The 15,048-nt window shown below is 44.5% G+C and overlaps 1 protein-coding gene across 1 annotated transcript; it reads right to left on the bottom strand.

Annotated features, from left to right (window-relative positions):
- Positions 1–6,892: 6,892 nt before the first annotated feature.
- LOC136498602 (G-type lectin S-receptor-like serine/threonine-protein kinase LECRK4) lies at positions 6,893–9,830 on the bottom strand. Its single transcript, XM_066494489.1, has one exon. It carries the CDS (start codon positions 9,524–9,526, stop codon positions 7,136–7,138), a length of 2,391 nt encoding a protein of 796 aa, XP_066350586.1. The 5' UTR covers positions 9,527–9,830; the 3' UTR covers positions 6,893–7,135.
- Positions 9,831–15,048: the final 5,218 nt, after the last annotated feature.

Raw genomic sequence — 15,048 nt, 5'->3', positions numbered from 1 at the left:
GTCTCCATTTAGTGGTATTAGAGCTAAGGTATACCATCAGGTTCACTTTTATTCCCTAGTTTTGAGTGTTTTGCATTCGTCCCATAGTCCAGTGCCATACTCGTTTTTCCTGTCCTAGAACCTTTTCACGCCATAGCCTTTGCATATTTCAGTTTCAGAGTCCGTCGTGTTGAGTTTGTCCTGGTCAAGATCTTGTTGCTGCTTAGATCGTGTTAGAGTCCAGTTCATGTGTTTTCCCCCATCGTTTCCATCAAATCTTTGCTGTTGTGACCAGTTGTGTGCACATTGTTCCTGTTTTGTCCTCTAATTCGGAGCCAATTCTTAAAACTGGTCTAGTTTTCGCATACGAACTCTGATTTCGATGTTCCATATATCAAAATCGATCAGAAAAAAATTTTAGATCCGTCCATCTTTGCGTTGTCAGTGTTTGAAAATTTTAGATTGGTCAAAAAGTGGTCACAAGATCCTCTTTTTGTGGTCACAAGGTTTTTGTCGATTTTGAGCAAGTTTTCTAAAAATTCCACAGGCCACGTCTTTCACTTGTTTCAGCTCATATTTGCTTTGGTTACTTCTTTTGTGCTCCTAAGTAAAGGAAAACATTAAAAAAATAAAATAAAAAAGTCGAAATTTCCCCAAAAAACAACGACAGCCCAAAAAATAGAAAAAAAGAGTGGGGCAAAAGAGGAACAATATTTAGAGGAGCACATAGAGAAGACCAAAGTGAGCTGTGTTAGCGTGTGCTATCTGGTTCTTTGTTTGTGTTGCTGTTTCCATCCACCATATTTGTTTTTCATACACCTGTTACCTTGCTATCCACCATACTTTTGTCACACACCTGGTACTTGGAACATTTTAGACCAGCAACGAGAACAAGTACTTTGGACTATAATTCAGCATTACTTTCTGTTACTGACTTGTGTGCTAGATATACATATTACTCTTTGTTTGCCTTCCAAGCTCCACAAATTCTTCAGATCAGTACAAAAAAGGGCTTTGCAATCTCGGTACCACTGCCTCACAGGTATCACGAAACCAGCCGCCGGTTGTACCGCCACTGCTTGTGTTGGTAAGAACTTTGTAAGAGCTTGGTAAGACGCTTCCACTTGCTGTGAAAAGTGACACCACTGCAACCACGTAGTCATTTAGTAGGGATAACTTTCACCGTTTGTTCCTTGTTTTTGTGTTTACAATGACAGGTTGTTCGTATCCATCGACTTATGATGGTATAGGTGCTGATGAGTACATGGAGTGGGAAATTACCATCGATAACATATTTGCTACTCGCTTTATGTGTCCAAGGAGGAAGGTAAAAATGCAGCTAGTGTTTTGCAACATTCTGCTTTATCTTGGTGGGAGTCTTTAGATCCTTCTGATAAACCTCAAACTTAGAATGATATGAAACTTCTTATGTGAGAAACCTTTGTTAATCCACCTCCTGTTTTGACTTTGTATGCTGAAGTGCACCATTTAGAGGAAGAGTCTGTTGTTATTCCTCTTGCTATGACTAACCTTCTGTAGAATAATGTACATAAGCGAGAGGATGACGTGGAAGAAAATGAGGAGCTCACAACCTCATATGCAAATTCAGAACCATCACTTCACCATGCACCTATTACTCCTGCTGAGAACACAGGTAATGCCCATGGTCCTACACTCAAGGAAGGTGAAAATTGTCTTAATGTACTAAATTTTCCCACAAACCATGCTGTCATAGAGCAATTGTTAGTGGAACCCTCTCTTGATTTATCTTTGTCCCATGATAATTTGCTTGATGTTCCTTGTGACAAAGATGAATTGGTTGAAGATGCTTTAGTTTTACATGTTTTGGAACCAGTGACTTGTGCTGAAAATAAACATGTTATTCATATTGCTACTAAAATTGATGAGTTCAAACTGTTGTCTTCTTTACATACTTTGGGTTACATTGAATTTGATGTTTTATGTAACCTAGATTGTTTAGAAGAGAGCCTTTTTAAAAATGCTAATTTGCCTTGGTTTTCTAAACACACATATCATGTTATTGGCAGATATAACAACAAGGGACAATATATGATACATCGAGTATACATTCGTAATAATATGAATTCTTCTTTTGTTGTACAAGATTATGATCATTTAGAGGGCAGCCATAATAATACAAACATTTTCTCATGTTCCTTAAAGAAACAAGTTCACTTCCAAGAAGGGGAGCATTGTTGGTTGCTACCTAAGTCTGCTCGACCATCTATTCCTGCATTGTCTTTGGTTAGTTCTAATCTTTTGCAGGATAGTGTTGACATACATCGTGTGCATTCGGATCATGGAGTCCACATGCTTGCTGAAATTTTTATGCGAGATGACATGCTAGAAACTTGGAAACATGGTCATGTTCCATCTCACAATTATTTTAGTTTTCTTTGTCCTCGCAACCCCATTCTCCTTTATGTTGTGCAGGATCAGTTTCAGGCACAATCGACGTCGAGTACGACTTTTCATCAAGAAGGGAAGGATGATGAGGACATGACACCCATGCATATGACCATGTTTGGCACATGGGATGGAGGGGAAGGAGGCCAGCAAGGGTGTCCAAGTCAAGAAGGAGGCCCGAGGCTAATTCGGTTCGAGTCCCCGAGGTGGAGGCCCAAAGCAACTCAAGTTCGAGTCTGCCTTGGAATCCAGAACCAGTCTGCCTTAAACTGGTCACCCAGGACGCATCGGACTCCGTTTTTGATGATCCACATATGGATGCAAAGATAATTTGATAAGGAAGCCAATCCAAGTGGTTTCACATCAAAATCTCTTCGGAATCAACGGGAATCGTCGAAACAAGTCAGCGTCCAGAATCTACCAGGGTGCTGCGACACCTTCTTTTGGTCCGTTGGACCGTGTATCGTGTTTGGGCCCATTAGGGGGGCGCATCCAGGGTAGGCGACGACCCTAAGACCTTTATAATCATACGCCACCACCATCATTAGGTTTTGGGTTTTGCTTAGATTATTCTGTCAAGAACAGTTTCGCTGTTCATCAGTTTGTGAGACCCCAACTTCGTGAGATAATCATTCATCTGCAATTTGGTTGTGTTCTTTCTTGTTTTTGCTTGTGTTCTTCATTGCGCAGGCAAGGATTAGCCTTCTTGGCGAGGTCAACCTAGTCCGTGACTTGGTTGATAACCAGAGGAGCTATGGTGCTAAGATTGCAGGGTTCGATCTTTTGATCTAAAGTCGGATCGGTGTGTCATTCTCCGCCACAACGATAGTTGCCATCACCTGACGGAAGATCAGGATCCCCGTCTCCATTACCTGTGCCGTCGACAATGTTGTCCATCCTGCGGAATCGCACCTCCTCACCTTCGTCGAAGGCATCCATAAACTCAGTGATGTCACTTGGAGGTGAGGCGAACTCTATCGGCGTCGATGGAGTTCCCTATTCCGTCGGAGTGCTCGACACAGCACCTGGAGTGCTCGGCACCCTAGTTGTAGTGCTCGGCACTACTTCTGGATAGCTGTCATTACTCCTACAGTGCTCGGCACCACTATAGGAGTGCTCAGCCTTAGTCTTGGAGTGGTCAGCACCACTACAAGACGTCTTGGCTCCGCCATGGGATTGCTCGGCAACCGTCTTGGAGTGGTCGCCACCACTATAGAACCTTCTGGCACCACTCCTAGCGTGCTCGACATCCCTCCAGGAGTGCTTGGCACTCCTCTCAGAGTGCTCGGCATCCCTCCCCGAAGTGCATGGCACTACCCCAGGAGTGCTCGGCACTCCTCCCGGAGTGCTCGATACCTCTTCCCCAGTGTCTCCACCATCGTGGATGACCAGGTGCTCGACGACGAAGGTGCTGGTGAAGCCGCCTGCTCCCCCCCATGCTTCGACTGGTCCAGTCCCAAGCCACCTTTTCGTCGAACACGACGTCGTGCGAGACAAGCACCTTGTCTCTGCATGGGTCATAGAGCCGGTACGCCTTGGTACCCTCCACGTAGCCTAGGAACACCATCGGTGTGCTCCTGTCCTCCAGCTTGGTGAGGTTCGGCTTTGTCTTCCTGACGTGGCTGATGCAGCCGAATGTCCAGAGGAAGGACACTCTCGGCTTGCGCCCATACTAAGCTTCGAACGACATCTTGCCCATCAGGGCCTTGGTCGTAGCGTAGTTGATGATAAACACCGCTGTGGTCACCGCCTCACTCTAGAACCTTCCTGGCATGCCTTTGGCTTTCATAATGGATCGAGCCATTCCAACCACCGTCTGGTTCTGCCTCTCCACCACGCCATTCTGTTGTGGCGAGTACGGCGCGGTGTGGTGTCGCACCACACCTAGATCCACGCAGTATGCAGCGAACTCCACCAAAGTGAATTCGTCGCCGCGATCAGTCCTCAGCACATGGAGCTTCTTGCCGCTCTCAGCCTCTGCACGCATCTTGAACTTCTTGATCGCCGCCGTCGCTTCATCCTTGCTTGTCAGGAGTTGCAGCCACATGTAGCGACTGTAGTCATCCACGAGCAGGAGGAAGTACCGAACCACCGTTTGTAGCAGGCATGATCACCCCGCAGAGGTCGTCATGGACGAGCTCGAGAGCGTCCTTCGTGCGATACTTGGCCACCTTTGGGAAAGGTAGCCTCCTCTACTTCTCGGCCAGGCAGCTATCACACATCTCGCCTCCATGCTTGATGTGGGGTAGCCCTCAGACCATCTTCTCTAGCCGACCAAGCGCGTCGAAGCTAAGATGTCCGAACCGGGCATGCCACATCCACGGTTCCTCGGAGTGCCTTGCCGCCAGCCACACCGGCTGCTCTACCTTCAGGTCGAGCAGGTACAACCGGTTCAGGGACCTCTTCACCTTGGCGAGAAGTCATTGCTCCTGGTCTCTGATCCTAAGGACTCCGTCCTTGATCAGTACCTTGCTACCGCGCTCATCCAGCTGACCAATGCTGATGATGCTGGAACGCAGCTGTGGGATATAATATGCATACGTTAGCGTGCGGTGCTCCCCGTTCTAGCACCTGAAGATGATGGTGCCGCACCCTTGGATAGCCACCCTTGAGCCATCACCAAACTTCACCGTACCGGTAACATCGTCGTTGAGCTCAGAGAAGGATGCTTTGGAGCCCATCATGTGGTTGCTGGCACCTGAGTCCAGATACGACCGCTGCTCCTGGTCGGCGCCCACATGTTTGAGGTGGACTTGGGCACGTGGTTCGTCGAGGTTGACGGTCTTCAGGGCCTTCCCAGGTCCATCCACCATCGTTGCCTCTTCCCTCTCCTCGGCCTCGACGTCGTGCAGTACACAAAACATCACCATCAGGATAGTGGCCTTATCCTCATCATCAGCTTGCGCTAGATGAGCCTGAGCCTTCTCCTGCTTGCGATTTGGGCACTCCCGTGCCTAATGACCCATCTTCCCACAGCACCGACAGGCGTTGGGGTCGACCTGCTTCTTCTTCTCTGAAGAAGCCCTACCGCGGCGATTGCCATCGCCACCATGGCGCTTGCCATCGCCACCATGGCGCTTGCCATCGCCACCGTGGCTGGAGGATGGTGCCTTCCTAGAGTTCCTCTGAGCAACCCACTTCTTTTCCATCAGCAGGAGTTTCCCGCTGTCCTTCGTTGCTATCGCCTGCTCCAGGCGCTCGTCCACCGCCCACAGACGGCCTGTCACATCCTCAATGGTGAGGGTGAACAAGTCCAGCATCGTCTCTATGGAGAGAGCGATCTGGATGTACTTTGCCGGCACGGAGTGGAGGTACTTGGAGACTGTCTCCTCTTCGTCGATGGTGACGCCATGGCTCTTCAGCTTGCTGATGAGCATCTACAGGCGGAGGGAGAAGTCCTCCATCGTTTCACCATCCTTGAACTTGAGGTTGGTGTACTCCTGCTTTAGAAACTGGGCCGTCGCTTTCTTTGCGCGGTCGGAACCGACGTACATCGCCGCAATAGCCTCCCATGCCTCCTTAGCCGAGCTCTGCGCCCCCAACGGCTCCCTGTACTCCGCCGGTACAGCAACGATGATAGCCTCCAACGCTGACATGTCATCTTCTTCATTGTCGGTGCCCTTGTCAACAGCATTCCAGAGCCGTCGGGCTCTGAGCTTGACCTTCATGGTCACCGATCACTCTCCATAGTTGGTGCGAGTCAGCGTCGGCCAACTGGTGCCGCTGACCTCCCGCACCGTGCAAACAACGACCTCCGGTCGTGGCTGGGCAGCCACAGTAGTGCCACTGCTGTCGCCCATTTCTTAACCGTCCGTCATCGCCAGCGGTTAGTCTGGCGACGGCGCTTGTACGGCTTCGATATCACTTGTTGGCCCACAGGATCACCGGCTCAGGTGAGTGAACCACTCACCAGTCTTGTCGAGCACCCGCTAGTGTTGCCGAGCACCCACTAGCCGTGCCGACCACGAACAGGCGTTGTCTGTCTCCACACACTATAGCTAGAGGTTGAAGAAGAGGGAGAACAGAGCATACACACACAATACAAGACACCAGCGTTGGCCGAAGCCCTGTATGGAAGATGGCAAATCTGAACTCTCTTTACTGAGTTGCCGTGGTAGTCTATTTATACAACTCTATCCATCTAGTTCCAGTACAGCTGCTCTGCTGCAACAGTGACTAGATAACATACAGGGCTGACTCTGCGCCGGCCTCTGCATGTGGCTACAGTGCTGCAGGTGAGCCGTGCGACGCCTGTACCTGCAGCGGCTACAGTATCACAGCAGGGGGCCTTTTCGGCGCCGCCTTCCCTTGCTGTGTTCACACAAGGAAAGCAGTAGTTTATTCTAACAAATAGAACTTTTCTAATAGTTATGCATGCATAGACTAAGTAATAATAAGAATCCAACTAACCAATGGATAAGTAAATTGCAACATAAAAGTAACTAACTCTTATCATAGAAAAATATTTTTTTAAAGGTACATTTTATTTAGGAAGTAGATATTCTGTTTGGAAGAGGAGTCCTTCCTAATATTTTTCTCCTTCCAATTCTTACAGGATACCGACTACAGCACTGATGGTGCTGTTCACATTACATTAAGGAAGAAAAACAGTAGCAGCATTCATAACATGAAGTATAAGCTATTCCTTCAGGAGATAGCTATATCTAACTAGTATAAGCCGTTCCTTCAGTAACTTTCTACTCCACTATATTGCTTCAGCATTCTACAATCAAACTGAGCTGACAAAGGAAGATGGATCAACAGGAGATGGGATTGCAGCTGCTCCATCAAGCATTTGTGTCACTTTCAGCATTGTAGGTCTGATAGTTGGGTCTTCCTGGAGACACCAGAGTGCCACTGCTACAAACCTTTCCACCACCTTCAGATTGGAAATTGCTTCAGCATCACCCTCCACCAGAAGATGAACTCTGCCACACCTATAACAATCACTTGCCCAGTAAGTCAGTATTTTTTTATCCTCTGCTGCCTCCAACTCAACATTACGCCGACGACTGATGAGCTCCAACAGGATGACCCCATAGCTGTAGACATCGACCTTGGCAGTGATACCAATGCTCTTGAACCACTCAGGTGCAACATATCCTCGGGTGCCCCGTATGCCAGTATTTGTTTGTGTCTGGTTGGTTCCTAGCAGTTTGGCTAAGCCAAAATCTGAGATCTTTGCTGTGAATTTGTCATCCAGAAGGATGTTCTGGGGCTTGATGTCACAATGGATGATCTGTGTGCTGCATTCCTCATGTAAGTATAGCAACCCCCTTGCCACCCCAAGTGCAAGCTGAACTCGAAGGTTCCACTGAAGATTGACATCACCAAATACGAATCTATTTAGTGATCCATTGCTCATGAACTCATACACCAAAAGTCTTTCTTTTCCTTCGCGGCAGAATCCTAGCAATTTGACCAAGTTCTTGTGGTGCGTCTGCCCAATAGCTTGCACTTCAACACTGAACTCCTTTTCTGATTCCTGCTCGAGCTTGTCAATTTTCTTGACAGCAATGCAGGTCCCAAGCTCGTCTTCTAGCTGGCCCTTGTACACAATACCAGAGGCACCAGTGCCAAGCACCTCCTGGAATCCTCTGGTTGCCTTCTCGAGCTCAGCATAAGTGAAGGCTTTTAGGGGCAACCCTAGGTTGCTTGAGGACTCCAAAGATGGGACCATCTTTCTAGTGACTGTGTAGTTTGTACCAAAAAGGAGAACAGAGATCAGGACAAGGATCACCAAGACAGAGATTCCCAGAAGCAATGAACTTCCAAGGATCCAGTACTTCTTGTCTTTCTTCCAATTGTCTTTCTTCCAATTGTCTTTCTTCGGTACTTTGACGAGGACTGTCGTATGCACATCACCTGTCATATTTCCGTTTGATAAAGGAAGCTTCTTCTTATAACATGCACTGTCTTGATCATTGTACACAACCACTGCACAGAAGCAATCTTTCAGGCAGCGCTGTCGGCACTGGTCCTCAGTTATGTTGTTGTACTTCTCATAGTCACATTGAGGCCAGTTCACTTGGTGCATAGTTCTGAACTGGAACTGCATCATGGAAGCTTCTTCATCCAGGTCACAGCTTTGTGGCTGGAAGTCTGGTTTACAGCCTTTATACTTCCTTTCCTCATCAAAAAATGAGTACTGCTCCAGGCACTTGCAGGTAGTCTGGTAGTTTGTGCCATTAATCATGCAGTAGCTGTTAAATCCACATGTACCGCTGCCAACATGTATGGCTGGTGCTCCGCAAATATTTGAGGGCTGCATGCTCACCATTGACCATGCCTGACTCCTCAAGTCACTGACCTTCTTTGGGTACACATATTGCCGGAACACGCCATCTGGGTCGAGTGTGGCTCGCTGGTAGCTGTCTGCCAAGGAACCAACAGCCCCATATGTTATATTGATCTGTGTGCCGTTATCCAAGGCAATGTATATTCCGCCCATTGGATCAAACACCATCTTTGTGGTGTTGCCAAGGATGGACCAATAGTAGTCATATTGGTTCCCAGATGGCACAGCAACAGAATGAAGTGTAACACCTGTATCTTGCAAGTCAAGGAGGAACCGGCCATTTGAGTAGTCTGTGGCAATGATCCGGCTGCGGAGCGTCTTTGGGGCGGTGAGAACTTGGGTGGGCAGGATGGTATCAGCTGGATCATTGAAGGTTCCCCACTGGATAGAGCCATCTGCAGCAGCTAGTACAAAGTTTCCGGAGTCGAGCATGCTGGCATGGTCTGCCGCACCAACAGATTGGGGTGTCCATACCTCTGTATTGGTGGGGTCGAGAAGGGAGAGAGTCCCGCCAGAGGTGAGCTGGAGGCGCCAACCGGATGAAACTTGAATCGGTGATTGTTCTACACCACTTACATTTGTCTTGGCATACCAAACCACCGTCTTGTCGCTGATCTCGCTGAACCAGACGGCAAGCAGGTAGGAGGCGTTGCCCTCGATGGACATGGACCGGAAGCCGAATGCAAAGTCGCCGGACGGAGAGAGCCAAAAGCTGCTAGGCCCTTGGGGCGTCAAGGAGGAGCCCAAGCTGATGTTCTGTTGAGCCTGCACATATGGCCATGGCAGTAGCAGGAGGAGGAAGGGCAAGAGGAGAGAAGCCATTATTGGTTATTGTGGTTTGGCTCTGAGTTCCTACTTCCACTGGCAACCTTATGCTCCTCTCAGCGTTTTGGAGTCTTCAGACTTGATCGTAGAACTGGTTGGTCACCGGATGCTTTATGTGGTGTCATGAAAGAACAACACTGAACTCGTCATGCTTGGCAGCTCGACACGCATGAGCCTCTTGCTTTGACTATTCCATGCTGGAAGTTTGCTTGTCTTTCGAAAAGGTGGTCTACGTCTGATCAGCCAAACTTCTGTTTAGAAATCTTGTAGAAGGGAAGGCATAATTGCCCTCTGATCACATTGGATATTTTTTTGTCGGTACGCAGACAAGTCTTACTCAGTCAATGACCTCTCTGAAGTCGTCTTTGAGCTGTCACCATTTTCTCCTTTTATTAGCTCTTAAAAGTTTGGAAAGCTTAGCGCCTTTTTTAATATATAAACATTTTGCTTTGGTTAAACGTCGATTGAATCATTCTCCAGTTTGTGTTCTTTTATTTGTCTGCTCGTCTTTGTAATCGAGAGGAATAAATATCTGTTTGATTCATAGCCCACAAGTAGCCAATATGTATCAGGATTTTCTGACAGTGACTGTTTCTTTTAAAATCAATTGACTAGCTTATGAGAAATTGACACACGTCTTCTTAAGTCATTGAGGGGGAGTCTAGGACCTATAATATGTCCAAAATGAAATTGTCACTGTTAGGCCTCTGTTCAGCATTGCTTTAGATTTACGAAATCTATAGATTTCTTGTAGCTCTAAAAAAAGAACATTTAGATGAATCATTTTGTTTATATTTAGATTTTAAATGTTTAAATCAATTTGTTAAGTCTACAAATGCAGCAATGCCAAACAGGGCTATCCAATCCATGGCAATGTGGATGAAAACAGATCGCACACGAATGGGTATATACAAATATGAATGCATACGTTATTTCCCCCCCTCAGATTTTAGGTACTGAACACACGTATAGTTTTGATCAACGGAGTCGGATGCTAGTAAATATGCATAAAGCACGTTTGGTGCACCTGTTTTGAGATGAAAATAGGCTTCCTCCATAGGATTTTCCGCTATCTTGTTTTCCAACTTTTTATGAACGATGCCGTTTTTCCATCCCTGGGTCTAACACTTTGGGTGGCACGGGACACGATCTAAAAAAGAGTGTCATTGTCACTACCCGAGAAGTCAAATAGTTTTAACTCTAACCAAATATATATAAAAATAATATGAATATTTATGTTGCATAATTAGTATCACTAGATGACTTGCCGAATATATTTTCATAATTAACTTATTTGGAGATATAATTGTTGCTAATATTTTTCTACAAATCTAATCAAACTTAAGAAATCTTGACCGCCATGACTCTCATAGTTTTTTCCTTTGTTTTTCTTGAATGCACAGGAGAGCTGCGCATCTTTGTATTATAGAGAGAAAATGATCGACGCCTTACATAAACACCACCACCTCACTCCAGATTGAGCCATGAGGGGTTGAATGAAACAAAATATGTTGCACAGAATAAACAACAAAGATGGATGAGACCTGACCAAACCACATAAGCTAGAAATAACTGGCCCAGACCATGACCTAGACTGAGAGTCCGTAGGCCTCGTGCACCTGCGAGACACCACAACTCCTCGTCCTTGAAAGCTTCCACGACTCTCATAGTGACATTCATTTTAGGACCAAGGGAGCATCCTCAAATAAATCGCTTGCTAGAATCCGTACAAGTCAAGCATCTTAAGTTTTACTAACTTTATAGACAAGAGTAACAACATCTATAACATAAAATAAGCACATAATAAAAACATATTATATCATAAATTTTGATAGTTTTTTTTTCTAGAAATCCGGTCAAAATTTAAAAAATTTGGCTTTATATAACTTTAAGAATTTATTTATTCAGAGATAGAGGAAATAGTGTCGTGCCTAGACGGAGGAAACGGTACGTGCCGGCGTGGTTCGGCATGACTAGGCCATCAATAGGCTCGTCCTTATTAGTGCCGTGCGCAATATTGATGGCACCATGCATGCCGTCCACATGGCCATCTATATAAAGCACTTGGCCAGCAGCTAGCAGAGAGCCGGCCGGGACTAGTACCAAAATGATGAGTGGAAATATCCAAGCTTAGCATGTTGCCCTGGACCATACTGGTTTCATTTAATTCAATTCGGGGCAGGTCTATTTCTGAAAACTTGGTAATGTGCCGACCTTGGTTGATGACAGGCGACGGCACGACCAGCAACACGAGGTTGAGGCCTGGACCTGGCCCGCGAGTCGACAAGGCAATCAAGAGCTGATCAAGATCCATGGTTGCCGTACACTACTAAAAAAAGATTTTAGCAATGGCTCAATTTTTTTTGAGGGCGGTTTGGATGGAGCCGCCCTTACATTGAGCGTGCTCGGGACCCACGAGAATAGCCGCCCCTACAAATGGCACATTAGAGGCGGCTGATGATACGAGCCGTGCCCTACAAATGGGTCGATTTATAGGGGCGGCTCCCTCACAACCGCTCCTACAAATTCGATTTGTAGAGGCAGCTCAAACACCAGCCGTCCATATACATTTTATTTAAAAAAAATAAAAAATTATATTTAAAAAATGAAATTTTGAATTTGTGAAATTCGAATTGAATTTTAAGACAGAAAATAACCTAAAATAAAAATGTTGTAAACATGAAAGTTGTAAAACTCATCAATATTTACAACTTTCATTTTGGTCATCTTTTCATATGACTTAGTTTGAAAAGTTCAAATTTTGAATTTCATAAAATGACAAATTCAAACAACATTTGCAAAGAGTAAATGATTTCAGCTAGAAAAGTCATGAATATAAAAGTTGTATAACTCATCAAGATCTAAAACTTTTATTTTGGTCATTTGTTCATCGGACAAAGTGATAAAAACATTGTTCATAAATTTTGCATATCTCTCATATGGTTTCATAAACTATATGGTCATTCGTAAGTTTTGTGAACAATGTTACTATCACTTTGTTGAATGAAGAAATAACCAAAATAAAAGTTGTAGGTCTCGATGAGTTCTACAACTTTTATATACATGACTTTTTGAGTTCAAATCATTTAGTGTGTCAAAATTTTGTTTGAATGTATTATTTATTGAAATTCAAAATTTGAATTGTTCAAATTTAGTCACATGAAGAATTGACCAAAACAAAAGTTGTAGAGATTGATGAGTTCTACAACTTTTATGTTCATGATTTTTTTATTTGAAACCATATGCTCCTTTAATATGTTGTTCTATGTTTCCATATTTTTGAAATTCAAAATTTTATTTTTTTCAAACAAAGTCACATGAGAAGATGACCATAATAATTTGATAGAGCATGATTTTAGAAAATTTTAGAAAAAAAATCATCACATTTGGAGTTATTATGAGAGAGAAAGACTAGTTACAAGTTTTAGCCAGAGATTAAAAAGAGAAATCGTACTTATTTAAAAGAGAAATCACACTTGTTCGTCACAAACAACAAGTGTGATTTCTCTTTTTAATCTCTGGCTAAAACTTGTAACTAGTCTTTCTTCCTCATAATAACTCCAAATATGATGATTTTTTTTCTAATTTTTTCTGAAATCATGCTCTAACCATTTGATGTGTTCTTACTGCTATTAGTTTGTTCATCTTTTCATGTGACTTTGTTTAAACAATTCAAATTTTAAATTTAAAAAAAACTATAACTTGAAACCAGATTTTGAAACACTAAACGATCTCAACTGAAAAAGTCATCAATATAGAAGTTGTAGAACTCATCAAAATCTACAACTTTTATTTTATTCAATTCTTCATTTGACAAAGTGTTAGCGAACATTGGTTACAAATTCATGAATCTCACACATAGTTTATGAAACTAGATGAACGATATGTCAATTTATGAACAATGTTTGCTAACACATTGTCAAATGAAGAAATGACCAAAATAAAAGTTGTAGATATTGATGAGTTCAACAACTTTTATATTCATGACTTTTTTAGCTGATATCATTTAGTATTTCAAAATCTAGTTTGAAGTTGTAGTTATTTGAAATTCAAAATTTGTCACATGAAAAGATGACCAATATAAAAGTTGTACATCTTGATGAGTTATACAACTTTGATGTTTACAATATTTTTATCTGAGATCATTTAGTGTCCTAAAATTCTATTCAAAGTTTCGAATTTCAAAATTTTAATTTTAAAAATATGTTTTTAATTTTTTGTAAAGAAGAAATTATGGAATTATATATATAAGCAAATTGTTAATATATATATTTATACATATATAGAATAATAAAAAATATTATATTAATTTAGTTTGTATTTTTTATAATATATAATATACAGAAATAACAATTGAAAAAATTATAAAATATTTGTAGGGGCGGCTGGATCAGGAATCTCTCCTACAAATGGATTTGTAGAGGCGGCTCATATCTTCAACCGCCCCACAAATCGGTCCCTGTATATAAGGAAAGGGGTGCGCGAGTTAGAAAATTGGCTAAGTCCTGGATGCTATTCTCTGTTTGGATGCTAGGCTGCCGGATTTTTTGGCGCCGCCGCCGTCGCTGTTGGCACCACCGGTCAAGCGCTCCCTCCTCTGTGGTCGTGCGCTCCCTCCCTCCATCCCCGGCGGTAGCGCGCTCCCTCCCTCCCTCTCTTCCTCCACAGTGGTCCCTCCCCGACTGACATCCCCGCCGGCTAGGGTTTGAGGTGGCGACGACGCTTCCTCTCTCCCCGGCGACCAGATCCCCGCCGGGTAGGGTTTGAGGCGGCGGTGGTCGTGCGCTCCCTCCCTCCCTCCCTCCCTCCATCCCTAGCGGTCCCTCCCCGGCTGACATCCCCGTTGGCTAGGGTTTGAGGCGGCGGCGGTCGCGCGCTCCCTCCGTCCCAGTGGTTGCACGGTCCCTTCGACGGGCTACGCGCCTATCCTGACAGAAATAATATGCAAGCACACGGAATTACCGTTATAGCATTTCACCCGAAAGTATTCAGGGTATCGTATTTCCTCAGGGAAAGGATGTGTAAGAGTCTCTTAACTAGTTCACCTAAGATAACAAGAAGAAAGATAGCTCGGATAGCGAGCTTTTTTAAGGATAGAGATCCTAAGGTAAGATAGCTTTGCCACTATATACTTACTTCGGGCACCGGATCACACCTGGTCTGCCAGGCAAGGCCGTCCTGTAGCCTACGTCAAACCCGGACGTGGGGAAATGTGAGGGACGAACAGGGCTATCACTACCTGCCGCCTACCCCTCAACCATGGGGAACAAGGTAAACGAAGGTAGCCTCTAGCCTAGATACCATGTCTACGATATCGACTACTACTCTAGCACCGTACAAGGTTATCTGTCTTTATCAAGAGCCCTCTACTAGAGTATCCGCTATGAGAACGGACGACGAACCCGCAAGTAAATAGTAAATAAGACTAACTTAAAGTAGAACTCACCTCCAAAGATAAACATGAACCTTTGCACTCCAAATAGTACTAGATTCACCGAGGTACAAGTGAAGAGGGAGCC

The sequence above is a fragment of the Miscanthus floridulus genome, chromosome 12 (genome assembly GCF_019320115.1).
Source record: "Miscanthus floridulus cultivar M001 chromosome 12, ASM1932011v1, whole genome shotgun sequence".
Lineage (NCBI taxonomy): Eukaryota > Viridiplantae > Streptophyta > Magnoliopsida > Poales > Poaceae > Miscanthus > Miscanthus floridulus.
This window is presented reverse-complemented; position numbering and strand designations above follow the sequence as displayed.

What these genes read in the sequence shown, in the direction of transcription:
- LOC136498602 (XM_066494489.1), bottom strand. Translation starts at nt 9,526, where the DNA reads ATGGCTTCTCTCCTCTTGCCCTTCCTCCTCCTGCTACTGCCATGGCCA.